Genomic DNA, 25,786 nt, shown 5'->3' with positions numbered 1-25,786 from the left:
CCTAACCTAACCTATGGGTCTTATCATGTAACACCTACAATTTGTATACTGCTACGACAGACGATTCAAAATTTTAGACTCTTTGTAGCGAATAATGTATATATTTACTGAATTTCGTTTATTTTTCTACTTCATAAACCGATTTTGTAAAATTAATTTGATTTAAAAGATTTATACATAAAAAGAATGCTGCACTTCAAACACTAGCATTGAAACCAGAATATGTTTTTTATTTTCATTTCACTTTAGACGAATTTAAGCCAATTGCAAGCTTTGTTTTAGTATAAATAGCTAGGTAATAGCTTAACTAAGATATCAGTTCTTTGGATACATTCAACTCTAATTAACCTATTCCTGTAGAGAAATTAATTTAAAGACATTAATATGAAGTTCATAACCCTGGGATCAATTTTAGCCTTTTCTGGCTTGGCTGCTGCTGGACACTTGCATCATGGTTCGACCAGCTATGCTGTGGTAACAAAACATGATTCTCCAGCCCAGCATGGATGGTCTGGACATCATGGCGATGATAGCCATGGTTGGTCTGAGCATGGTCATGGAGCTGGCCATGATTTATCTGGGCATGGTCATGCCATCAGCCATGACTGGTCTGGGCATGGTCATGAGGGACACGATCACAATGAGCATGGTCATGTAGATTATAGCCATGGATGGGATCATCATAAATCCGATCATTCGGCAGGCCATGACCATCATGGTGATCTAGAACATCATGATTATCATGCCCATCCCAAATATGAGTTTGAATATGGTGTCAAAGATTCCAAAACCGGAGATGTAAAGGATCAATGGGAACACCGCGATGGTGATAAGGTTAAAGGTAATTCATTGGTGTCACGAGATTCCTTTGTTTATTGCATTATCGATTTTCATTTCTTTTGCAGGAAGTTACTCTCTCAAAGAAGCCGATGGAACTATCCGTGTGGTTGACTATCATGCTGATAAACATAATGGCTTCAATGCCGTTGTTCATAAAATTGGTCATGCCCACCATGATGAAGGTCATCATCATCATGGCGGCTGGGAAGGCGATCATTCGAGCAGTAATCATCATTATCGCGGTTATAGCCATGGATCTCATTATTAATAACTTAAAGCCATACTCCTTATAAAAGTATCCTGTGACTCCTTTGATTCGATTCTTGATCTATTCCCGAAAAATAAATTTATTATGCAACTAATTACAAATCGACTTTGTTTTTAATATTTAAGGCATATAAGATATGTTTAGGGTTCGCTGAAAAACTAGCTTACTCGCTCCCAAAGATTTTGTCTTTACACTAATGATTTTGGTATTTATTCCCAGCCAAAGAAGCGGAGAATTGAAGTAAGGACGGAGAATTGAAGGTCCGTCCGTCCGTCTGTTGAAATCACACTAACTTCCGAACGAAACAAGCTATCGACTTGAAACTTGGCACAAGAAGTTGTTATTGATGTAGGTCGGATGGTATTGCAAATGGGCCATATCGGACCACTTTTACGTCTAGCCCCCATATAAACCGACGCTCAGATTTAGATTGCGGAGCCTCTTGGAGGAGCAAAATTCATCCTATCCGGTTGAGATTTGGTACATGGTGTTAGTATACGGTCTCTAACAACCATACAAAAATTGGTCCACATCGGTCCATAATTATATATAGTCCCCATATAGACCGATCCTCCGATTTGGCTTGTGGAGCCTCTAAGAGAAGCAAATTTCATCCGATCCGGCTGAAATTTGGTACATGGTGTTAGTATATGGTCTCTAACAACCATGCAAAAATTGGTCCACATCGGTCCATAATTATATATAGCCCTAATATAAACCGATCCCCAGATTTGACCTCCGGAGCCTCGTGGATGAGCAAAATTCAACCGATTCGGTTGAAATGGAGGAGTAAAATTCACCCGATTCGGTTGCAATTTGGTACGTGGTGTTAGTATATGGTCTCTAACAAACATGCAGGAATTGTTCTATATCGGTCCATAATTATATGTAGCCCATGCCAAAATTGGTCCATATCGGTCTATAGTTATAACATACTCAATTGTAAGTTAGTCCATACGGGGTATATATTAAACAAAAAAAGGTCGCTTAAATACTATATAATTCAGTTTGACAAAATTTTCTATAGAAATAAAATTTTGACAAAATTTTTTGTTGAAATAAAATTTTAACAAAATTTTCTATCGAAATAAAATGTTGACAAAATTTTCTATAGTAATAAAATTTTGACAAAATTTTCTATAGAAATAAAATTTTGCTAGATTACTTTTGGGGATCGGCTATATATAACTATAGACGGATATGGACCAATTTTGGCATGGTTGTTAGCGGCCATATACTAGCACAATGTACAAAATTTCACCACGTACCAAATTTTAACCGGATCCGATGAATTTTGGTCCTCTAAGAGCTCCGGAGGTCAAATCTGGGGATCGGTTTAAATGGGGGTTATATAATTAAGACCGGTATGGACCAATTTTTGGATGGTTGTTAGAGACCATATACTAACACTATGTACCAAATTTCAGCCGGATCGGATGAAATTTGCTTCTCTTAGAGGGTCTGCAAGCCAAATTTGGGGGTCCGTTTATATGGGGGCTATACGTAAAAGTGGACCGATATGACCCATTTTCAATACCATCTGACATACATCAATAACAACTACTTGTGCCAAGTTTCAAGTCGATAGCTTGTTTCGTTCGGAAGTTAGCGTGATTTCAACAGACGGACGGACGGACGGAGGAACGGACGGACATGCTCAGATCGACTCAGAATTTCACCACGACCCAGAATATATACACTTTATGGGGTCTTAGAGCAATATTTCGATGTGTTACAAATGGAATGACAAAGTTAATATACCCATATCCTATGGTGGAGGGTATAAAAATTTTAATTTGAAAAACGTTAAAAATCTTTTCTTCAAAAACTGCTTTCTTTAAATTTTGGGCACGAATCTTTGACATTTGCATCCGTCCATTAGAACCGTATATCTTTGTAGTAAAACACATTTCCTATAGAGAAAAGAAAAACATTTTTTATTTATAAATAATAAAAATTAATTAAGTAAAGATTAATTTCCAGACAATTCGGATTAAAATTTGGATGCCTACAGGCTCAAGATGTCAAATCAGTAGATGCAGCTATATGTGGTCCATACCACCATAGAATGATGATGGGTGGTATAATAAGGTTTTCATTTCGTTTGTAACACATCGAAATATCGATTTCCGACTATATAAATTGTGTACAATCTTGATCAGAGAGAAATTTTTAGACGATATAACCATGTCCGTCTGTCTTTTGGTTGTAATCACTTTACAGTTTTCAATAATGAAGCTATCGTGCTGAAATTTTGTATAAACTCGTCTTTTGTTCTCAGACAGGCCAAGTTCGAATACGGGCTATATGAGTCCAGATTTTGATGTAACCTCCATACTAATGGTCCCACCGATTTGGGGTCTTGAGCGTCTAGACACTGCAATTTTCATCCGATTTGCCTGAAATTCAAGATCCAGAAGTATTTTGGGTGCATAAATAATTGTGCCGGATATGATGTGTATAGGTCCACGTTTGTTTATAGCAGCCATATAGTCCGATCTCCCGATTTTATGTCTTGAGCTTTTATATATCCGAATTTTACTCCGATTTGCCAGAAATTCAAGATCTAGAGGTATTTTGGGTTCATAAACAAGTGTGCGGAAGACCTAATTCGAAGCCAAGACAACGGATGCTTAACAAGATGAATACAGCCCTATGACAAGCCCATGTAAAATTCATGGATTCTCATTCAATTTTGCACCACTTCCAGATCCAAAAACAATTTCATTGCGTTTTTGGCTACATGCTGGATTTGTCATTCTTGGTAATAATGGTCAAGTTAACATGACAGCTGCGTAACGTTAAAAACCTTAAATTTGTACATAATGCTCCACTTCAAACATTAGCATTGAAACCAGAATATGTTTTTTTGTTTTCATTTCACTTTAGACGAATTTAAGCCAATTGCAAGATTTGTTTTAGTATAAATAGCTAGGTAATAGCTTAACTAAGATATCAGTTCTTTGGGAACATTCAACTCTAATTAACCTATTCCTGTAGAGAAATTAATTTAAAGACATTAATATGAAGTTCATAACCCTGGGATCAATTTTAGCTTTTTCTGGCTTGGCTGCTGCTGGACACTTGCATCATAGTTCGACCAGCTATGCTGTGGTATCAAAACATGATTCTGCAACTCATCATGGATGGTCTGGACATCATGGCGATGATAGCCATGGTTGGTCTGAACATGGTCATGGAGCTGGCCATGATTTATCTGGGCATGGTCATACCATAAGCCATGATTGGTCTGGACATGGTCATGAGGGTCTTGATCACAACGACCATGGTCATGTAGATTATAGTCCTGGATGGGATCATCATGCATCCGGCCATGGCTGGTCGGGTCATTCGGCTGGCCACGACCAGCATGATGATCTAGAGCATCATGATTATCATGCACATCACAAATATGAATTCAAATATGGTGTCAAAGATTCCAAAACCGGAGATGTAAAGGATCAATGGGAACATCGTGATGGTGATAAAGTTCAAGGTAATTTTTTGGTGCTGCCAAGATTCCATTGTTGACTTAATTATCGTTTTTGATCTCTTTTGCAGGAAGTTATTCTCTCAAAGAAGCCGATGGTACTATCCGTGTGGTTGACTATCATGCTGATAAACATAATGGCTTCAATGCCGTTGTTCATAAAATTGGTCATGCTCATTATGATGAAGGTCATCATCATAGTCATCATGGTGATCATTCCAGCAGTAATCATCATGATCACGGTTATAGTCATGGATCTCTTTATTAATGACTTAAAGTCATACTCCTGTAAAAGTATCCAGTGACTCCTTTGATTCGATTCTTAATCTATTCCTGCATTTATATGTGATAGTCCATAGAAAAATAAATTTATACTGCAATTAACTACAAATACACTTGATTTTAATATTAAAGGCATAAAAAATCATTCTTAGGCTATCTATTATTCAAGCTATCTGTTTGGAGAGCTTATGTCGATTTACCCAAAATTGCCTGGACATTGGTTATACTTTTATTTTTATACCCTTCACCACTACTGTGGTACAGGGTATAATAAGTTTGTGCATTTGTATGTAACGCCAAGAAGGAAAAGTCTGAGACCCATCGTTTAGTATACCGATCGTCTTAGAATTAAATTCTGAGTCGATTTAGCGATGTCCGTCTGTCTGTCTGTCTGTCTGTCTGTCTGTCTGTCTGTCCGTCTGTCTGTCTGTCTGTTGATGTATTTTTGTGTGCAAAGTACAGCTCGCAGTTTTAGTCCGATTGTCCTAAAATTTGGTATAGGGTCCTGTTTCGGCTCAAAGACGATCCCTATTGATTTTGGAAAAAATCGGTTCAGATTTAGATATAGCTGCCATATATATTTTTCACCGATCTGGTCATAATTGGCGTGTATATCAACCGATCTTCCTCAAATTCCGTACATCCGAATATTTTATGAGTCTCGAAAAACTTGCAAAATATCAGCCAAATCGGTTCAGATTTAGATATAGCTCCCATATATAGCTTTCGCCCGATTTACACTCATATGACCACAGAGGCCAATTTTTTGCTCCGATTTAGTTGAAATTTTGCACAGAGAGTAGAATTAGCATTGTAGCTATGCGTGCCAAATTTGGTTGAAATCGGTTCAGATTTAGATATAGCTCCCATATATAGCTTTCGCCCGATTTATACTCATATGACCACAGAGGCCAATTTTTTGCTCTGATTTAGTTGAAATTTTGCACAGGGAGTAGAATTAGCATTGTAGCTATGCGTGCCAAATTTGGTTGAAATCGGTTCAGATTTAGATATAGCTCCCATATATATGTTTTTCTGATTTCGACAAAAATGGTCAAAATACCAACATTTTCCTTGTAAAATCGCCACCGCTTAGTCGAAAAGTTGTAAAAATGACTCTAATTTTCCTAAACTTCTAATGCATATAATGCGAGCGATAAATCATAAATAAACTTTTTCGAAGTTTCCTTAAAATTGCTTCAGATTTAAACGTTTCCCATATTTTTTTACTAACATTGTGTTCCACCCTAGTGCATTAGCCGACTTAAATTTTGAGTCTATAGATTTTGTAGAAGTCTATCAAATTCTTCCAGATCGAGTGATATTTAAATTTATGTATTTGGGACAAACCTTTATATATAGCCCCCAACACATTTGATGTGATATGGTATCGAAAATTTAGATCTACAAAGTGGTGCAGGGTATAATATAGTCGGCCCCGCCCGACTTTAGACTTTCCTTACTGGTTATATGTATGTTATGCTAAGCTAAATTCGCATTCGTATTTTAAGGACATAACAATTTTAGCCTCACCACAACATTTTTTTCAGTGTAGGCGAACACTGGTTTATGTGTTTTTATACCCTTCACCACTACTGTGGTACAGGGTATAATAAGTTTGTGCATTTGTATGTAACGCCAAGAAGGAAAAGTCTGAGACCCATCGTTTAGTATACCGATCGTCTTAGAATTAAATTCTGAGTCGATTTAGCGATGTCTGTCTGTCTGTCTGTCTGTCTGTCTGTCTGTCTGTCTGTCTGTCTGTCTGTCTGTCTGTCTGTCCGTCTGTCTGTCTGTCTGTTGATGTATTTTTGTGTGCAAAGTACAGCTCGCAGTTTTAGTCCGATTGTCCTAAAATTTGGTATAGGGTCCTGTTTCGGTTAAAAGACGATCCCTATTGATTTTGGAAAAAATCGGTTCAGATTTAGATATAGCTGCCATATATATTTTTCACCGATCTGGTCATAATTGGCGTGTATATCAACCGATCTTCCTCAAATTCCGTACATCCGAATATTTTATGACTCTCAAAGAACTTGCAAAATATCAGCCAAATCGGTTCAGATTTAGATATAGCTCCCATATATAGCTTTCGCCCGATTTACACTCATTTGCCCACAGAGGCCAATTTTTTGCTCCGATTTAGTTGAAATTTTGCACAGGGAGTAGAATTAGCATTGTAGTTATGCGTGTCAAATTTGGTTGAAATCGGTTCAGATTTAGATATAGCTCCCGTATATAGCTTTCGCCCGATTTAGACTCAAATGACCACAGAGGCCAATTTTTTGCTCCGATTTAGTTGAAATTTTGCACAGGCAGTATAATTAGCATTGTAGCTATGCGTGCCAAATTTGGTTGAAATCGGTTCAGATTGAGATATAGCTCCCATATATAGCTTTCGCCCGATTTACACTCATATGACCACAGAGGCCACTTTTTAACTCCGATTTAGTTGAGATTTTGCACAGGAAGTAGAATTAGCATTGTAGCTACGCGTGCCAAATTTGGTTGAAATCGGTTCAGATTTAGATATATCTCTCATATATAGCTTTCGCCCGATTTACACTCATATGACCACAGAAGCCAATTTTTAACTCCGATTTAGTTGAAATTTTGCAGAGGGAGTAGAATTAGCATTGTAGCTATACGTGCCAAATTTGGTTGACATCGGTTCAGATTTAGATTTAGCTCCCATATATATGTTTTTCTGATTTCGACAAAAATGGTCAAAATACCAACATTTTCCTTGTAAAATCGCCACTGCTTAGTCGAAAAGTTGTAAAAATGACTCTAATTTTCCTAAACTTCTAATACATATATATCGAGCGATAAATCATAAATAAACTTTTTCGAAATTTCCTTAAAATTGCTTCAGATTTAAACGTTTCCCATAATTATACCCTTCACCACTACTGTGGTACAGGGTATAATAAGTTTGTTTTTTACTAACATTGTGTTCCACCCTAGTGCATTAGCCGACTTAAATTTTGAGTCTATAGATTTTGTAGAAGTCTATCAAATTCTGTCAAATCGAGTGATATTTAAATGTATGTATTTGGGACAAACCTTTATATATAGCCCCCAACACATTTGACGGATGTGATATGGTATCGAAAATTTAGATCTACAAAGTGGTGCAGGGTATGATATAGTCGGCCCCGCCCGACTTTAGACTTTCCTTACTGGTTTTTTTTTATGGGAGGACAAAATATACTTGTACAGCTATCGAAGCATGTTATAGACTTGAAACTTGGGACAAGTAGTTGTTTTTGAGGTAGGGTCTTATCGGAACACTTTATGGTAACATATAGCCGGATTTGACTCCCGGAGCCTTAAACTTTATTTAATTCGTTGCAATTTAGTACGTTAGTGTATGCCCTCTAAAAACAATTCCAACAAGTATACACGGCCGTAATTTCGGCCAGGCCGAATGTTATGTACCCTCCACCATGGATTGCGAAGAAACTGCTACTAAAGACTGTCATCCACAATCGAATTACTCGGGTTGCGGTAACACTTGCCGATGGCAAGGTATCTTAAAACTTCCTAACACCGTCTTCTAAATTGTAGGTTAATCCATACGGGGTATATATTAAACTAAACAAGTATATAAGGCCGTAAGTTGGACCAGGCCTTATGTACCATGGATTGCGTAGAAACTTCTACGAAAGACTGTCATCCACAATCGAATTACTTTGATTGTGGTAATACTTAAAAATTCTTAACATCGTTTTCTAAATTCTGAGTTAGTCCATACGTGGTATATCGATTTATCTGAGGGATATATATATAACTATAGACCGATATGGACCTAGTTAGGCATGGTTGTTAACGACCATATACTAGCACAATGTACCAAATTTCAACTCACTCGGATGAAATTTGCTCCACCAAGAGGCTCCAAAACCAAATCTCGGGATCGGTTTTATGGGGCTATATGTGATTATGGACTGATATGGACCACTTTTGGCATGGTTTTTAAATATCATATACGATCGCCACGTACCAAATTTCAAGCAGATCGGATGAATTTTGCTTCTCCAAAAGGCACCGGATGTCAAATCTGGGGATCGGTTTATATGGGAGCTATATATAATTGTGGGCTGATAGGAACCAATTCCTGCATGGTTGTTGGATACCATATACTAACATCACGTATCAAATTTCAACCGAATGGGAAGAATTTGGTTCTTCCAAGGGGCCATGGAGGTCAAGTCTGGGGATCGGTTTATATGGGGCCTATATATAATTATGGACCGATTTCGACCAATTTTTGCATGGGAGTTTGAGGCCATATATTAACACCACGTAGCAAATTTCAATCGTATCAGATGAATTGTGCTCCTCCAAGAGGCTCCGGAGGTCAAATCTGGGGATCGGTTTATATTATTTCTATAGAAAATTTTATCACAATTTTATTTTCATAGACATTTTTGTTAAAAATTTATTTCTATAGAACATGTTGTCAAAATTTTATTTCTATGAAAAATTTTTTCAAAATTTTATTTTTTTATTTATAGACAATTTTATTACTATTTTAGTTCCATAGAAATTTTTGTTAAAAATTTATTTCTATCGAAAATATTGTTAATATTTTATTTATGTCATTTTATTTCTATAGAAAATTCTGTCAAAATTTTATTTCTATAGAAAATTTTTTCAAAATTATATTTCTATAGAAAATTTTATCAACATTTTATTTCTATAGAAATTTGTGGTTAAAAATTTATTTCTATAGAAAATTTTGTCAACATTTTATTTCTATAGAAAATTTTGTCAAAATTTTATTTCCATGGAAATTTTTGTTAAAAATTTGTTTCTATCGAAAATTTTGTTAATATTTTATTTCTATCGAAAACTTTGTTAACATTTTATTTCTATAGAAAATTCTGTCACAATTTTATTTCTATCGAAAATTTTTCAAAACAAAAATATAGAAAGACAAATTAGCTTTTAGTTGTAAATATACTCCCTTGTAAAGAAGTTCACTGTTCTTTAAATTTAAATGTAATTATCTGTGTTTTTCATGTAATGATATATTTTTTGTTAATGTGTTAAATGTTTTTTCTTTTTGTTTAAAGTAATTTCCCTGAAGACGAGCATCGGAGATGTCTCGAAATATTGGAAAATTTTAAATATAAAAATACAACTCAAAAAACAACAACATCTGTTTTTATTCACATGACCTCAAGCCGAACTAAGCAAATATAATTAAATTATATTTCTATAGAAATTTTCTTAAAATTTTATTTCTATAGAAAATTCTGTCAAAATTTTATTTTTATAGAAAATTTTTTCAAAATTATATTTCTATAGAAATTTTTGTTAAAAATTTATTTCTATAGAAAATTTTCTCAAAATTTTATTTCTATAGAAAATTTTATTTCTATAGAAATTTGTGGTTAAAAATTTATTTCTATAGAAAATTTTGTCAAAATTTTATTTCTATAGAAAATTTTGTCAAAATTTTATTTCCATGGAAATTTTTGTTAAAAATTTATTTCTATCGAAAATTTTGTTAATATTTTATTTCTATCGAAAATTTTGTTAACATTTTATTTCTATAGAAAATTCTGTCACAATTTTATTTCTATAGAAAATTTTTCAAAATTATATTTCTATAGAAAATTTTGTCAAAATTTTATTTCTCTCGAAAGCTTTGTCAACATCCCAGCAAAAAAATTTGGAAGTTCTTCTAAAAGAACCACTTCAAAAGCACTTCCAAAAATGCCCTCCCAAAGATGGTCTGTATTTTAACTACACAGGAAGTTCTTTTAATTCAATTTTTATACCCTTCACCACTACTGTGGTACAGGGTATAATAAGTTTGTGCATTTGTATGTAACGCCAAGAAGGAAAAGTCTGAGACCCATCGTTTAGTATACCGATCGTCTTAGAATTAAATTCTGAGTCGATTTAGCGATGTCCGTCTGTCTGTCTGTCTGTCTGTCTGTCCGTCTGTCTGTTGATGTATTTTTGTGTGCAAAGTACAGCTCGCAGTTTTAGTCCGATTGTCTTAAAATTTGGTATGGGGTCCTGTTTCGACACAAAGACGATCCCTATTGATTTTGGAAAAGATCGGTTCAGATTTAGATATAGCTGCCATATATATTTTTCACCGATCTGGTCATAATTTGCGTGTATATCAACCGATCTTCCTCAAATTCCGTACATCTCAATATTTTATGAGTCTCGAAAAACTTGCAAAATATCATCCAAATCGGTTCAGATTTAGATATAGCTCCCATATATAGCTTTCGCCCGATTTACACTCCTTTGTCCACAGAGGCCAATTTTTTGCTCCGATTTAGATGAAATTTTGCACAGAGAGTAGAATTAGCATTATAGCTATGCGTGTCAAATTTGGTGGAAATCGGTTCAGATTTGGATATAGCTCCCATATATAGCTTTCGCCCGATTTACACTCATATGACCACAGAGGCTAATTTTTTGCTCCGATTTAGTTGAAATTTTGCACAGGGAGTAGAATTAGCATTGTTGCTATGCGTGCCAAATTTGATTGGAATCGGTTCAGATTTAGATATAGCTCCCATATATAGCTTTCCCCCGATTTACACTCATATGACCACAGAGGCAAATTTTTTGCTCCGATTTAATTGAAATTTTGCACAGGGAGTAGAATTAGCATTGTTGCTATGCGTGCCAAATTTGGATGAAATCGGTTCAGATTTAGATATAGCTCCCATATATATGTTTTTCTGATTTCGACAAAAATGGTCAAAATACCAACATTTTCCTTGTAAAATCGCCACTGCTTAGTCGAAAAGTTGTAAAAATGGCTCTAATTTTCCTAAACTTCTAATACATATATATCGAGCGATAAATCATAAATAAACTTTTGGGAAGTTTCCATAAAATTGCTTCAGATTTAAATGTTTCCCATATTTGTTTACTAACATTGTGTTCCACCCTAGTGCATTAGCCAACTTAAATTTTGAGTCTATAGATTTTGTAAAAGTCTATCAAATTCTTTCCAAATCGAGTGATATTTAATTGTATGTATTTGGGACAAACCTTTATATATAGCACCCAACACATTTGATGGATGTGATATGGTATCGAAAATTTAGATCTGCAAAGTGGTGCAGGGTATAATATAGTCGGCCCCGCCCGACTTTAGACTTTCCTTACTTGTTTTAACTTTATTATACCCACCACCATAGAATGGTGACGGGGGTATAATAAGTTTGTCATTCCGTTTGTAACACATCGAAATATCGATTTCCGACTATATAAAGTATATATATTCTTGATCAGGGAGAAATTTTAAGACGATATAACGATGTCCGTCTGTCCGTCTGTCTGTCTGTCTGTCTATCTGTCTGTCTGTTGTAATCACGCTACAGTCTTCAATAATGAAGCAATCGTGCTGAAATTTTGCACAAACTCGTCTTTTGTCTGCAGGCAGGTCAAGTTCGAAGATGGGCTATATCGGTCAAGGTTTTGATATAGTCCCCATATAAACCGACCTCCCGATTTGGGGTCTTGGGCTTATAGAAATCGTAGTTTTTATCCAATTTGCCTGAAATTTGAAATCCAGAGGTATTTTATAGCCAAAAAGAGGTGTGCCAAAAATGGTGAGTATCAGTCCATGTTTTGGTATAGCCCCCATATAGACCGATCTCCCGATTTTACTTCTTGGGCTTATAGAAACCGCAGTTTTTATTCAATTCACCTGAAATTGGAAATCTAGAGGTATTACAGGATCACAAATACGTGAGTTACGAGACTGCTCGATGTCTCGAACATTTACTTTCACTATCATATTTATTATATTCCTTTTTGCGTTTTTATTCCTTATTGTTAAATACCTGAACTATCATTATCATTTTGTTTTACATTCATTCATTATAATTTGTCCTACTTCCCCAATTTCTCAAATCTGTTGCTCCTCACCCCACTTTATCACTTGATCTCAGTTATCATAATCTTACTCTCTCTCTCTCTCTCTCTCTCTCTCACACCCACTATCTTTCTCTCCATATATTACTTTGACCTATTTAATAATTACCGTTATAATGTAAGAAATATTATTTAAATTTGCTTTACCATTAGTTTTAGTTTTCAGTTCTGTACCAACATCCATCTTGTTAACTTGGAATAAATTGAATTTAAAAATTTAACCGATTTGTTTTATTTAAAAATTAAAATTACATAACTGGCGCAGTCGTTAATTCGAACAAAATTTAAACTGAAGTTTAGAAGAATCGGTCATCGTATAAAGTGCAAAAAAGTTAATGCTTTAAAAAACTGTTTTAAAATTAAAGTAAAATAGAAAATATTTAAGTGGATATAAACTAAAATAAAAAATATACATGTACATATATATATGAGTGAAGACAAAATTAATTTAAAAACAAAAAATAGCAAAAAGTAGCAAAAAGATAAAAAGTAAGAAATGGAAATTTTGTCATATGAGTGAAACAAGTGATTTTATCCATTTATAAAAAAAAAAAAAAAAATTAAAACTTATTTCATGAAATATTAAACTAAAGTGGTTACGTAACATTTACTACGAAAAAGAAGCATTCGTTGAGGTCTCAACGAAAAGTGTAAAAGAAAAATAAAAGTAAAAACAATATAAGAGCAGTATAAGTAAATACAAATAGAATCGAAAAAAAAAAAATAACAATATGACATTAACATTGAATGATGTGCTAAAAGATGCACAGAGAATCCATGAGTTTAGAGGAGACGACTCATATGCTCTCACTTCATTCTTAAGAGAAGTTGAGACTGTTTTGGCCATTGTGAACTCAAACCCAGAGGCAAGAGATTACATATACAGAAGAATTATTCTTAACAAGCTACAAGGTGATGCTCTTCACGTCGTAAGAACATTGGGGATAGAGCCTACATGGGAGGAGACACGAGGAGCTTTGATAAGTAATTTCGGTGTTAAAGAGTCCTATCACCAGTTGTACCAGGAAGCGTTTGCTGCGAAAAATAATGGTATCGTTATGTATTTTAAATTTTTAAGAGATATTTTATATAAAATAAATGAAAAATATGAGTACGATGAGGAGAAACCAGTTGAGTTTAATCATGTTAATTCAGAGAAAATTATTTTAAAAACATTTATGAATCACATTGATGTTAATTTAGCTTCTGTTATTGTTAACCGAAATGTAACTAAATTAAGAGATGCTTATAACTTGTTAGAAAGAGAAGGATTGATTAGAAATGAAATAAATAATGGTTTTATGGTAGGTCAGTTTCCACGAAATCATCGTAATTTTAAATCTGGCAATGAAATGGGACACGATAACAACAAAAACGTTGTCTATAGAAACAACAACAATACATATGGATCGAGCGTTAGCTCTAATAGAGTATTTGGTGTGAATCCAAGTACACAAATGGGCCAAAGTTTTAGTAACCCTTATAGTCGTAAGCCAAATTTTTTTCATAATCAGAATTTACCGCAAACAGGCAATCGTTATAATTCGTATCAAAATCGTAATCCAAACAAAACCACAATTTCTGCCAATTCTAAACGTTATGAAAATTTCGAACAAAATGGTGATAGAAATTCTAGATTTTCGGAAAATCGGGAAATGCAAGTGGATTATTTCCAGGAAGGGGAAGATATGGAGGCAGAAGGGGAACAAGTAAATTTTCACATGACTGCCCATCGAAGACACTTCCAATAGTAATGTTAACTGTTGGAGAACATAGAATTAAGGCTTTAATCGACACAGGCTCAACGACTTCATTACTAGACCAAAATAAATTGACAGATTATGAAAGAATAACACTTAAGTGTCCAATTTCTTTTTCGTCTTTAAATTCCCAAACGAATATATGTCAGGAGATAATAACAGAGTTGCCAAGTGAATTTGGAGAGGATGCCACAATGTCGTGGAAATTGACATGTTTTGCTCGGAAACGATTCGATGCAATTTTAGGGCAGAATATTTTAAAACCACTCGGCGCAGTTATAGATATGGACTCTGAGACCTTGACTATAAACGGGAGAACAATAGAATTTTTAAAGATTTGTCCTTATTTAGATAACGAAATACATCAATTGGAAGGTATAAATATTGATGAGAAAATTTGGCAGAACTTATTTAGAACCTTAAATGTAGAGGAGAAATCGCACTTAGAGAGGCTATTGGATGAATATTCGGACTTGATATACACAGATGGTCAGATACTTAGTAATACTGATGTTATAATGCATGAGATAAGGACAATCCATGACAGGCCAATTTATACCAAAATGTATCGATATCCTCATATCCATGAACAGGAAATTTTCACTCAGATTAATGATATGTTGAGACAGGGGATTATAAGAGAGAGTAATTCTCCATATAATAGTCCTTTGTGGATAGTACCGAAGAAGTTAGATAATTCGGGAGACAGAAAGTGGAGGATTGTGATCGATTACCGAAAATTGAATGCTATAACCGTGGATGACAAGTTTCCTATCCCTAATATAGAAAATATATTAGATAAGTTAGGACGTGCTCAATATTTTACGACTATTGATTTGGCGAAGGGTTTTCACCAGATTCTTGTTAAAGAAGAAGATCGGTCGAAAACAGCATTCTCCACTCCTTATGGCCACTATGAATATTTACGTATGCCTTTTGGCTTAAAAAATGCCCCAGCCACATTTCAAAGGCTGATTAATACAGTCCTAAGGGATGTAATAAATAAGGTATGTGTGGTATATTTGGACGACATATTGATTTTCTCCACTAGCCTACAGGAGCATGTTAGTAGCATAGGCATTGTTTTCGATAAATTAAGAGAGGCAGGACTAAGGATTCAGATTAATAAGTGTAGTTTCTTTTCAAAGGAGACGTTGTATTTGGGACATGTTTTGACCCCAGAGGGTGTTAAACCAAATCCAGCCAAGGTGGATACAATTTTGAACCTGAATCTGCCTAGAACGGTCAAGGGAATTAAGTCCTTTTTAGGAATGACTGGGTATTATCGAAAATTTATAAGAGATTACGCTCGTGTGGCATACCCTATGATAAAATATCTCAAAAAGGGGGTACGCTTGAATACAAATGACCCCAATTATATAAATGCTTTTGAGAAACTTAAGGCCATAGTTACGGAAGCGCCGGTACTGAAGTATCCGGATTTTAAAAAACCGTTTCAGCTCATAACCGATGCTAGCTCACATTCTTTAGGAGCTGTCTTACAACAAGGAGGACATCCAATTTCATTTGCCAGCAGAACCTTGAATGAGCATGAGATCAATTATTCAGCTACGGAGAAAGAGCTACTTGCCATTGTTTGGGCAACGACCTATTATCGGCCCTACTTGTACGGTGTTAGATTTGAGATTCTTTCAGACCACCAACCGCTAAGATGGTTGTTCGTCAAGTCCCAGAGTAGAGATTTGAATCCTAGGTTGCATAGATGGATGATAAAATTAGGTGAATTTAATTTGGTGGTTAATTACATTCGAGGCAAGGATAATGTTGTAGCCGATTTTTTGAGCAGGATAGATAATGAACCGGTGGAAGTTAACGCCATGGAAGATTTAGAGGACATTAGTTCCCTATATAACAATATAGAAAGCGATGATAATACCGTACATTCCCAGGAAGAGGATAGGGACGACCATATACCGATTTTAGATACCATAATAAATAGGTTCAGGACGCAAATTATTTTGACGGACAGTAAAGTGAATGAGGTCGATGTAATCCATAGTAATAGAAAGATTTATGTATGTTCAAGGGACTTGATGGAAAATTTGGACGATATTTTACTACGGAATATTGAGAAAGGTAAAGTAGGTGTATTTACGGAATTGGATGAAGGCAAATATAATATTTTACAAAAGAAGATTATCGAGTTATATGAAGGAGATAACAGAGTCAAATTTGTCCGATGTTCTTACAATGCAAAGGATATGCTAACTGAGGATGATGCATATAGGCAGATACATCAATATCACAGGAATGAAACGGGTCATACCGGTATAAATGAGAATTATGAAGGACTGAAACGGAGGATATATTACCCAAATTTGAAAATTTTGGTACAAAAATATGTGAATAATTGTGATATATGTTCTAGGGCCAAATTCGATCGCAACCCCATCAAACCGAAATTTAAAATGACTGAAACGCCTTCAGATATAGGACAAATTATCCATATGGATATTTACACAATAATGAAATCGAACTTTTTAACGTTCGTAGATAGATTTTCTAAATTTGCCACTGCATTTTACCTTGAGGATAGGACCAATCAAACGATTATAGAGAAATTGCGTCTGTATAAGTCACAAAAGGGTCAATATGACAAACTTATTACAGATAATGAATTTAAAAGTGTAAATATTAGTGATTACTTGAGAAAAGAGAATATATCGTTGCATTTGTGCAAATCCAATAGTCATACAGGCAATGGGGATATCGAAAGATTACATAGTACTATTTGTGAAAAGATACGGACCATGACCATTGATAATATCTCACTAAATATCAAGGATAAAATAAGCAAGGCTATAGAATATTATAATAATAGCGTTCATTCTGTAATAAGGGCTAGACCAATTGATGTTGAGCATGGAAATTGTGACAAGAAGAAAGTTTACGAATCTCTCCTGAAATGTAAAAAGTATTCCATTTACAGTCGGAATGAGAATAGGGAAGAATATAAGGAAGACAGGGATCATGGCTATATAAGGAATTACAGAGCTGTACGTCACAAAGAACAGCCAAAATTTAGAGCAAGCGACTTGAAAAATGTTCATTGTTCAAATATCCAACGAAAGAAAAAATACGATGGAGTCGTGGTTACTAACAATTACGATAAGTAAGGGCTTATTTTGTTCTTGTTTTATTTTAGTTATTTAGGTTTATTATAGTTATATCTTGCTTTAATTTATATATATAAATATATTCACTAATGGACTCAGGAGAGTCTCTCATTTAAGAGGGGAGTAGTTACGAGACTGCTCGATGTCTCGAACATTTACTTTCACTATCATATTTATTATATTCCTTTTTGCGTTTTTATTCCTTATTGTTAAATACCTGAACTATCATTATCATTTTGTTTTACATTCATTCATTATAATTTGTCCTACTTCCCCAATTTCTCAAATCTGTTGCTCCTCACCCCACTTTATCACTTGATCTCAGTTATCATAATCTTACTCTCTCTCTCTCTCTCTCTCTCTCTCTCTCACACCCACTATCTTTCTCTCCATATATTACTTTGACCTATTTAATAATTACCGTTATAATGTAAGAAATATTATTTAAATTTGCTTTACCATTAGTTTTAGTTTTCAGTTCTGTACCAACATCCATCTTGTTAACTTGGAATAAATTGAATTTAAAAATTTAACCGATTTGTTTTATTTAAAAATTAAAATTACATAACTCGTGTGCCAAAAATTGTGAGTATCGGTCCATGTTTTGGAATGGTCCCCATATAAAACGACCTCCCGATTTGGGGTCTTGGGCTTATAGAAATCGTAGTTTTTATCCAATTCGCCTGAAATTTGAAATCTAAAGGTATTTTATGACCATAAAGAGGTGTCCCAAAAATGGTGAGTATCGGTCCATGTTTTGGTATAGCCCCCATATAGACCGATCTCCCGATTTTACTTCTTGGGCTTATAAAAACCGCAGTTTTTATTCAATTTACCTGAAATTGGAAATCTAGTGGTATTGTAGAACCACAAATACGTGTGCCAAAAATTGTGAGTATCGGTCCATATTTTGGTATAGCCCCCATATAGACCGTTCTCCCGATTTTACTTCTTGGGCTTATAGAAACCGCAGTTTTTATTCAATTAACCTGAAATTGGAAATACTCACCACCATAGAGTGGTGACGGGGGTATAATAAGTTTGTCATTCCGTTTGTAACACACCGAAATATCGATTTCCGACTATACAAAGTATATATATTCTTGATCAGGGAGAAATTCTAAGACGATATAAGCATGTCCGTCTGTCTGTCTGTTGTAATCACGCTACAGCCTTTAATAATGACGATATCTTCCTAAAATTTGGCACAGATTCGTCTTTTGTTTGCAGGCAGGTCAAGATGGGCTATATCGAAGATGGGCTATATCGGTCCAAGTTTTTATATAGTCCCCATATAAACCGACCTCCCGATTTGGGGTCTTGGGCTTATGAATACTGTAGTTTTTATCCAATTTGCCTGAAATTGGAAATCTAGAGGTACTTTAAGACCATCAAAAAGTGTACCGAAAATGGTGATTATCGGTCCATGTTTTGATATAGCCCCCATATAGACCGATATCCCGATTGTACTTCTTGGGCTTCTAGAATCCTTAGGTTTAATCCAATTTACCTGAAATTTGAAATCTAGATGTACTCTAGGACCCTAAAGAGGTGTGCCGAAAATGGTGAGTATCGGTCCATGTTTGATATAGCCTCCATATAGACCGATCCCCGATTTTATTTCTTGGGCTTCTAGAATCCGTAGTTTGTATCCAATTTGCCTGAAATTTGAAATCTGAGGTAGTTTAGGACCATACAAACGTGTGTCGAAAATGGTGACTACCGGTCCATGTTTTGATATAGCCCCCCTATAGACCGATGTCCCGATTTTAATTCTTGGGCTTCTAGAATCCGTAGTTTTTACCCAATTGGCCTGAAATTGGAAATCTAGAGGTATTCTAGGAAAATAAAGAGATGTGCCGAAAATGGTGATTATAGGTCCATGTTTTAATATAGCCCCCATATAGACCGACCTCCCGAGTCTACTTCTTGGGCTTCTAGAATCCGTAGTTTTTACCCAATTTGCCAGAAATTGGAAATGTAGAGGTATTCTAGGACCATAGAGGGGTGTGCCGAATATATTATGTATCGGTACAGTTTTTCATATAGCCATCTTATAAACCGGCCCTCCGATTTGGGGTCTAGATTCTAGAACTACAATTAAATGTGCTGAATACTGTGTGTATCCTTCCATGTTTTGGTATAGCCTCCATAACACCGAACTCCCGATTTAACTCCTAGGGTTTCTAGAAATTGTAGTTTTTATCGGATTTGCCACAAATTGAAGATATATATATATATATATATATATATATATATATATATATATATATATATATATATATATATATATATATATATATATATATATATATATATATATATATATATATATATATATATATATATATATATATATATATATATATATATATAAAGGGTGATTCTTTTGAGGTTAGGATTTTCATGCATTAGTATTTGACAGATCACGTGGGATTTCAGACATGGTGTCAAAGAGAAAGATGCTCAGTATGCTTTGACATTTCATCATGAATAGACTTACTAACGAGCAACGCTTGCAAATCATTGAATTTTATTACCAAAGTCAGTGTTCGGTTCGAAATGTGTTTCGCGCTTTACGTCCGATTTATGGTCTACATAATCGACCAAGTGAGCAAACAATTAATGCGATTGTGACCAAGTTTCGCACTCAGTTTACTTTATTGGACATTAAACCAACCACACGAATGCGTACAGTGCGTACAGAAGAGAATATTGCGTCTGTTTCTGAGAGTGTTGCTGAAGACCGTGAAATGTCGATTCGTCGCCGTTCGCAGCAATTGGGTTTGTGTTATTCGACCACATGGAAGATTTTACGCAAAGATCTTGGTGTAAAACCGTATAAAATACAGCTCGTGCAAGAACTGAAGCCGAACGATCTGCCACAACGTCGAATTTTCAGTGAATGGGCCCTAGAAAAGTTGGCAGAAAATCCGCTTTTTTATCGACAAATTTTGTTCAGCGATGAGGCTCATTTCTGGTTGAATGGCTACGTAAATAAGCAAAATTGCCGCATTTGGAGTGAAGAGCAACCAGAAGCCGTTCAAGAACTGCCCATGCATCCCGAAAAATGCACTGTTTGGTGTGGTTTGTACGCTGGTGGAATCATTGGACCGTATTTTTTCAAAGATGCTGTTGGACGCAACGTTACGGTGAATGGCGATCGCTATCGTTCGATGCTAACAAACTTTTTGTTGCCAAAAATGGAAGAACTGAACTTGGTTGACATGTGGTTTCAACAAGATGGCGCTACATGCCACACAGCTCGCGATTCTATGGCCATTTTGAGGGAAAACTTCGGAGAACAATTCATCTCAAGAAATGGACCGGTAAGTTGGCCACCAAGATCATGCGATTTGACGCCTTTAGACTATTTTTTGTGGGGCTACGTCAAGTCTAAAGTCTACAGAAATAAGCCAGCAACTATTCCAGCTTTGGAAGACAACATTTCCGAAGAAATTCGGGCTATTCCGGCCGAAATGCTCGAAAAAGTTGCCCAAAATTGGACTTTCCGAATGGACCACCTAAGACGCAGCCGCGGTCAACATTTAAATGAAATTATCTTCAAAAAGTAAATGTCATGGACCAATCTAACGTTTCAAATAAAGAACCGATGAGATTTTGCAAATTTTATGCGTTTTTTTAAAAAAAAAAGTTATCAAGCTCTTAACAAATCACCCTTTATATATATATTTTTTTTTTTTTTTTTTTTTTTTTTTTGGTATTTCAATTTAGAATTCATTGCATTTTTTTTCAAAAATTATGCTCTTTATTAAATGTTATTATAAACTGTAAACACTTTTCCAATATTTAGGGCAATCCGATTTAGTGGAAATGGACGTTGCTGTAACTGGTAGCATGACCATGGTGTTCATGGTCATGGTGATGATTCTTATGGTTTGCTTGCAGATGCTCAATGTGGTGAGAATAGTGGTGGGATTGGTGTTGTTGGTCATCGCCATAATAGGATTGTTGGTGAGACTCATGTTCGGCTTTATTGAGATGATAGTCACCATGTTCAACATGATTGGCTGTGTGGAATATCTTAGAATGATCCTTGTGCGAATAATGTTCATCGTGGTGTATATGATGGCTATCATCATGGTGAGAATTGTGATGATCATTGTGGTGAGAATTGTCATGAGTAATATAGTGATCATCGTGGTGAGTATTATGATGCACATCGTGCTGAGAATTATGATGGTCATTATGGTGTGTAATATGACGATCAACGTGGTGAGTATTATGATGGTCTTTGTGGTGAGTATTATGATGCTCTTTATGGTGATAATTATGGTGCTCATCATGGTGAGAATTATGATGGTCATTGTGGTGGGAATTATATTGAGGGTGATGAGCATGTCCTATTTTCTTGACTTTTGCGTGGAAACCACTGTGATCATCAGCATTATATTCAACCAAACGTATGGTGCCATCAGCTTCCTTTAATGTGTAAGCACCTAATGATAGATAAAAAAAAACACAAAGTAAAAAAAATTAATAACATTTTTTTATCACAATAACATTTAAAATTTCCCACATACCTTTAACATGATCACCATCTCGATGTTCCCATTGTTCTTTGATATCTCCCGTCTTCAAATCTTTGACACCATATTTGTAGACATATTTTGGATGAGTGTAATGATGATGATCATTATCATCATCATCATCGTGATCATGATTATGCTGTTCATAATGGGCCTTGGCCAAAAGGCAGCATAAGACAACAAGGAAGCTTATCGTAAAAATTTTCATCTCGAAAACTTAAGAAGTTTTTGCAAGTTTCCCTCGATATTGTTAACTGATACTAATTTCGATTTGAATTTTTTGGTATTTATATCAAATACCCACAGTTTACGTTTCTTAAAATAACTCAATGTCATAAACATTATTTTTTTTTTTCATGCTAAACTTGAGAATTTTTTTTACCATTGCATATAGCCATATTAACACCAGTTGTATGCACTAAAATAATGCTTAATTTTAATTAACCATGACGTGTATAGACTTTTACTTTCATATAATATGGGTGGGGGTTGGTGTTTAAATAAAGTTCCAGCATTTCTAATGTTGATTTGATTGATACTTAAATTTTAAACAGTTCTCGGTTAATCCTTATCTTTTATGGCTTTTTTGCCAAATAATTGAACACTGCCAATCTCAAGTAATAAAGAGCCACTGTTGGGTGTAGTCGATAGGTTAAGTATCAGGGGTGATTAAAAATGTGTTTTTCGAAGCCAAAAGGTGCTAACATTATATATTATAAAATTTAAAGACTATTGTAAAAATGTATATTTAAATCTATATCAATTTGGACAAATTTTTGAGATTTAAAAAAAAAATCTTATTTTGCAAAATTTTATTTCTATAGAGAATTTTGTCAAAATTTTAGTTTTGTAGAAAATTTTGTAAAAATGTTATTTCAATAGAAATTTTTGTAAAAATTGTATTTCTATAGAGAAGATTTGCCAATATTTTATTTCAATAAAAATTTTGTCAAAATTTTATTTCTATAATAAATTTTGTCAAAATTTTATTTCTACACGAAATTTTGTCAAATTTTTATTTCCATAGAAAATTTTGTCAAAATTTTATTTCCATAGAAAATTTTGTCAACATTTCATTTCTAAAGAAATTTTTTGCAAATCTTATTTTCATAAAAAATTTTGTCAAAATTTTATTTCTATAAAAAATTTGTCAATAATTTATTTCCGTGTAAAATTTTGTCCATCTTTTATTCTATAGAAAATTTTGTCCAAATTTTATCCTATGAACATTTTGTCAACATTTTTTTTTGCAGAAAATTTTGTAAAAATTTTATTTCTATAGAAAATTTTGTAAAAATTTTATTTCTAAAGAGAAGATTTATCAATATTTTATTTCTATAAAAATTTTGTCAAAATTTTATTTCTATAATAAATTTTGTCAAAATTTTATTTCTATAAAAAAACTTTGTAAAAATTTTATGTCGATAGAAAATTTTCTCAATATTTTATTTCCATAGAAAATTTTGTCCATTTTTTATTCTACAGAAATTTTGTCAAAATTTTATTTCCATGGAAAATTTTATTTCCGTGGAAAATTTAATTTCTATAGAATTTTGTTTTGCAAATTTTATTTCTATTAAAAATTTTGTCAACAATTTATTTCTATTGAAGTTTTTGCCAACAATTTATTTCCATAGAAAATTTTGTCAAAATTTTATTTTTATGGAAAATTTGTTGCAAATTTTATTTCTATAGAAAATTTTGTCAACAATTTATTTCTATAGAAAATTTTTTGCAAGTTTTATTTCTATAGAAAATGTTGTCAACAATTTATTTGTATAGGAAATTTTGTCAAAATTTTATTTCCATAAAAAATGTTGTCCAACTTTTATTCTATAGGAGATTTTGTCAAAATTTATTTCTATAGAAAATTTGTAAAATTTTTATTTCTATACAATATATTGAAAATTTTATACAACTTTTATTCTATAGGAGATTTTGTCAAAATTTATTATACACTGCGCCACACTGTGGAACAGGGTATTATAAGTTAGTGCATATGTTTGCAACACCCAGAAGGAGACGAGATAGACAATTGGTGTCTTTGGCAATAATGCTCAGGGTGGGTCCCTGAGTCGATATAACCATGTCCGTCTGTCCGTCCGTCCGTCTGTCTGTGAACACATTTTTGTGATCAAAGTCTAGGTCGCATTTTAAGTCCAATCGCTTTAAAATTTGGCACATGTTCCTAATTTGGGTCACAATAGAACCCTATTGATTTTGGGAGAAATCGGTTCAGATTTAGATATAGCTCCCATATATATCTTTCGCCCGATATGCACTAATATAGAGTTTTATCTCGATTTGTTTGAAATTTTGCACAAACATAACACTTGGGCGCATAGTCAAGTGTGCAAAATTTTATTGACATCGGTTCAGATTTAGATATAGCTTCCATATATATTTTTCGCCCGATATGGACTTATATGGCCCCAGAAGCCAGAGTTTTGGCCCAATTTGGTTGAAATTTTGCACCAGGAGTACAATTAGTAATATAGTCATGTGTGCCAAATTTGATTGAAATCGGTTCAGATTTAGATATACCTCCCATATATATGTTCTTCTGATTTCGACAAAAATGGTCAAAATACCAACATTTTGCTTGTTAAATCGCCATATCGAGCGATAAATCATAAATAAACTTTTGCGAAGTTTCCTTAAAATTGCTTCAGATTTAAATGTTTCCCATATTTATACCCTTCCCCATTACTGTGGTACAGGGTATAATAAGAAGGAACAGTGTGAGTCCCATCGTTTAGTATACCGATCGTCTAAGAATCAACTTCTGAGTCGATTTAGCGATGTCCGTCTGTCTGTTCATGTATTTTTGTGCGCAAAGTACAGGTCGTCGTTTAAGTCCGATCGTCCTCAAATTTGGTATGGGGTCGTTTTTTGGAACAAAGACAATCGCTGTTAATTTTGGAAAAAATCGGTTCAGATTTAGATATAGCTGCCATATATATTTCTCCCCGATCTGATCATAATTGGCATGTTTATCAACTGATGTTCTTCAAATTCAGTACATCCGAATATTTGATGAGTCTCGAAAAACTTGCAAAATATCAGCTACATCGGTTCAGATTTAGATATAGCTCCCATATATATCTTTCGTCCGATTTAGTCTCATGTGACCACAGAGGCCAAAGTTTACTACCAATTTTCTGGAAATTTTGCATAAAGAGTAAAATTGGCATTCTACCAATGTTTGGTAAATTTGATTGAAATCGGTTCAGATTTAGATATAGCTCCCATATATATCTTTCGTCCGATTTAGACTCATATGACCACAGAGGCCAAAGTTTACTACCGATTTACGTGAAATTTTGCATAAAGAGTAGAATTGACATTCTACCAATGCTTGGTAAATTTGATTGCAATCGCTTCAGATTTTGATATAGCTCCCATATATATCTTTCGTCCGATTTGGACTTATATGGCCTCAAAAGCCAGAGTTTTGCCGTGATTTAGTTCAATTTTTGCACAAGGAGTGCGTTTAATAGTATCGATAAGTGTACCAAATTTGGTTGAAATCGGTT

The 25,786-nt window shown here is 34.3% G+C and overlaps 3 protein-coding genes and 1 long non-coding RNA gene across 4 annotated transcripts; 3 read left to right on the top strand and 1 right to left on the bottom strand.

Moving 5' to 3' along the window:
• Nucleotides 1-333: 333 nt before the first annotated feature.
• LOC142233874 (uncharacterized) lies at nt 334-1,130 on the top strand. The gene is made up of 2 exons (XM_075304938.1): nt 334-841; nt 906-1,130. The coding sequence occupies exons 1-2, from the start codon at nt 385-387 to the stop codon at nt 1,106-1,108; spliced, it is 660 nt and encodes a 219-aa protein (XP_075161053.1). The 5' UTR covers nt 334-384; the 3' UTR covers nt 1,109-1,130.
• Nucleotides 1,131-4,132: 3,002 nt separating this feature from the next.
• Nucleotides 4,133-4,866, top strand: LOC142235349 (uncharacterized). Its single transcript, XM_075306605.1, has 2 exons — nt 4,133-4,604; nt 4,670-4,866. Exons 1-2 carry the CDS (start codon nt 4,133-4,135, stop codon nt 4,864-4,866), a joined length of 669 nt encoding a protein of 222 aa, XP_075162720.1.
• Nucleotides 4,867-9,835: 4,969 nt separating this feature from the next.
• Nucleotides 9,836-10,066, top strand: LOC142236196 (uncharacterized). Its single transcript, XR_012721935.1, has 2 exons — nt 9,836-9,887; nt 9,962-10,066. It is a non-coding gene; the product is annotated as an uncharacterized LOC142236196 (long non-coding RNA).
• An 11,459-nt stretch (nt 10,067-21,525) lies between these two features.
• Nucleotides 21,526-22,592, bottom strand: LOC142235348 (uncharacterized). The gene is made up of 3 exons (XM_075306604.1): nt 22,551-22,592; nt 22,245-22,404; nt 21,526-22,160 (listed from the first exon to the last, which is right to left on the bottom strand). Exons 1-3 carry the CDS (start codon nt 22,590-22,592, stop codon nt 21,526-21,528), a joined length of 837 nt encoding a protein of 278 aa, XP_075162719.1.
• Between the last annotated feature and the right edge of the window lie 3,194 nt (nt 22,593-25,786).

Source organism: Haematobia irritans, chromosome 4, assembly GCF_050003625.1.
Source record: "Haematobia irritans isolate KBUSLIRL chromosome 4, ASM5000362v1, whole genome shotgun sequence".
Taxonomy (NCBI): Eukaryota; Metazoa; Arthropoda; class Insecta; order Diptera; family Muscidae; genus Haematobia; species Haematobia irritans.
This window is presented reverse-complemented; position numbering and strand designations above follow the sequence as displayed.

What these genes read in the sequence shown, in the direction of transcription:
- LOC142233874 (XM_075304938.1), top strand. Translation starts at nt 385, where the DNA reads ATGAAGTTCATAACCCTGGGATCAATTTTAGCCTTTTCTGGCTTGGCT. An exon ending in CGATGGTGATAAGGTTAAAG is followed by an intron (nt 842 to 905) that starts GTAATTCATTGG and finishes TTTCTTTTGCAG; the next exon opens with GAAGTTACTCTCTCAAAGAA.
- LOC142235349 (XM_075306605.1), top strand. Translation starts at nt 4,133, where the DNA reads ATGAAGTTCATAACCCTGGGATCAATTTTAGCTTTTTCTGGCTTGGCT. An exon ending in TGATGGTGATAAAGTTCAAG is followed by an intron (nt 4,605 to 4,669) that starts GTAATTTTTTGG and finishes TCTCTTTTGCAG; the next exon opens with GAAGTTATTCTCTCAAAGAA.
- LOC142235348 (XM_075306604.1), bottom strand. Translation starts at nt 22,592, where the DNA reads ATGTTTATGACATTGAGTTATTTTAAGAAACGTAAACTGTGG. An exon ending in TTAAGAAACGTAAACTGTGG is followed by an intron (nt 22,405 to 22,550) that starts GTATTTGATATA and finishes CTTTTGGCCAAG; the next exon opens with GCCCATTATGAACAGCATAA. An exon ending in AGATGGTGATCATGTTAAAG is followed by an intron (nt 22,161 to 22,244) that starts GTATGTGGGAAA and finishes ATCTATCATTAG; the next exon opens with GTGCTTACACATTAAAGGAA.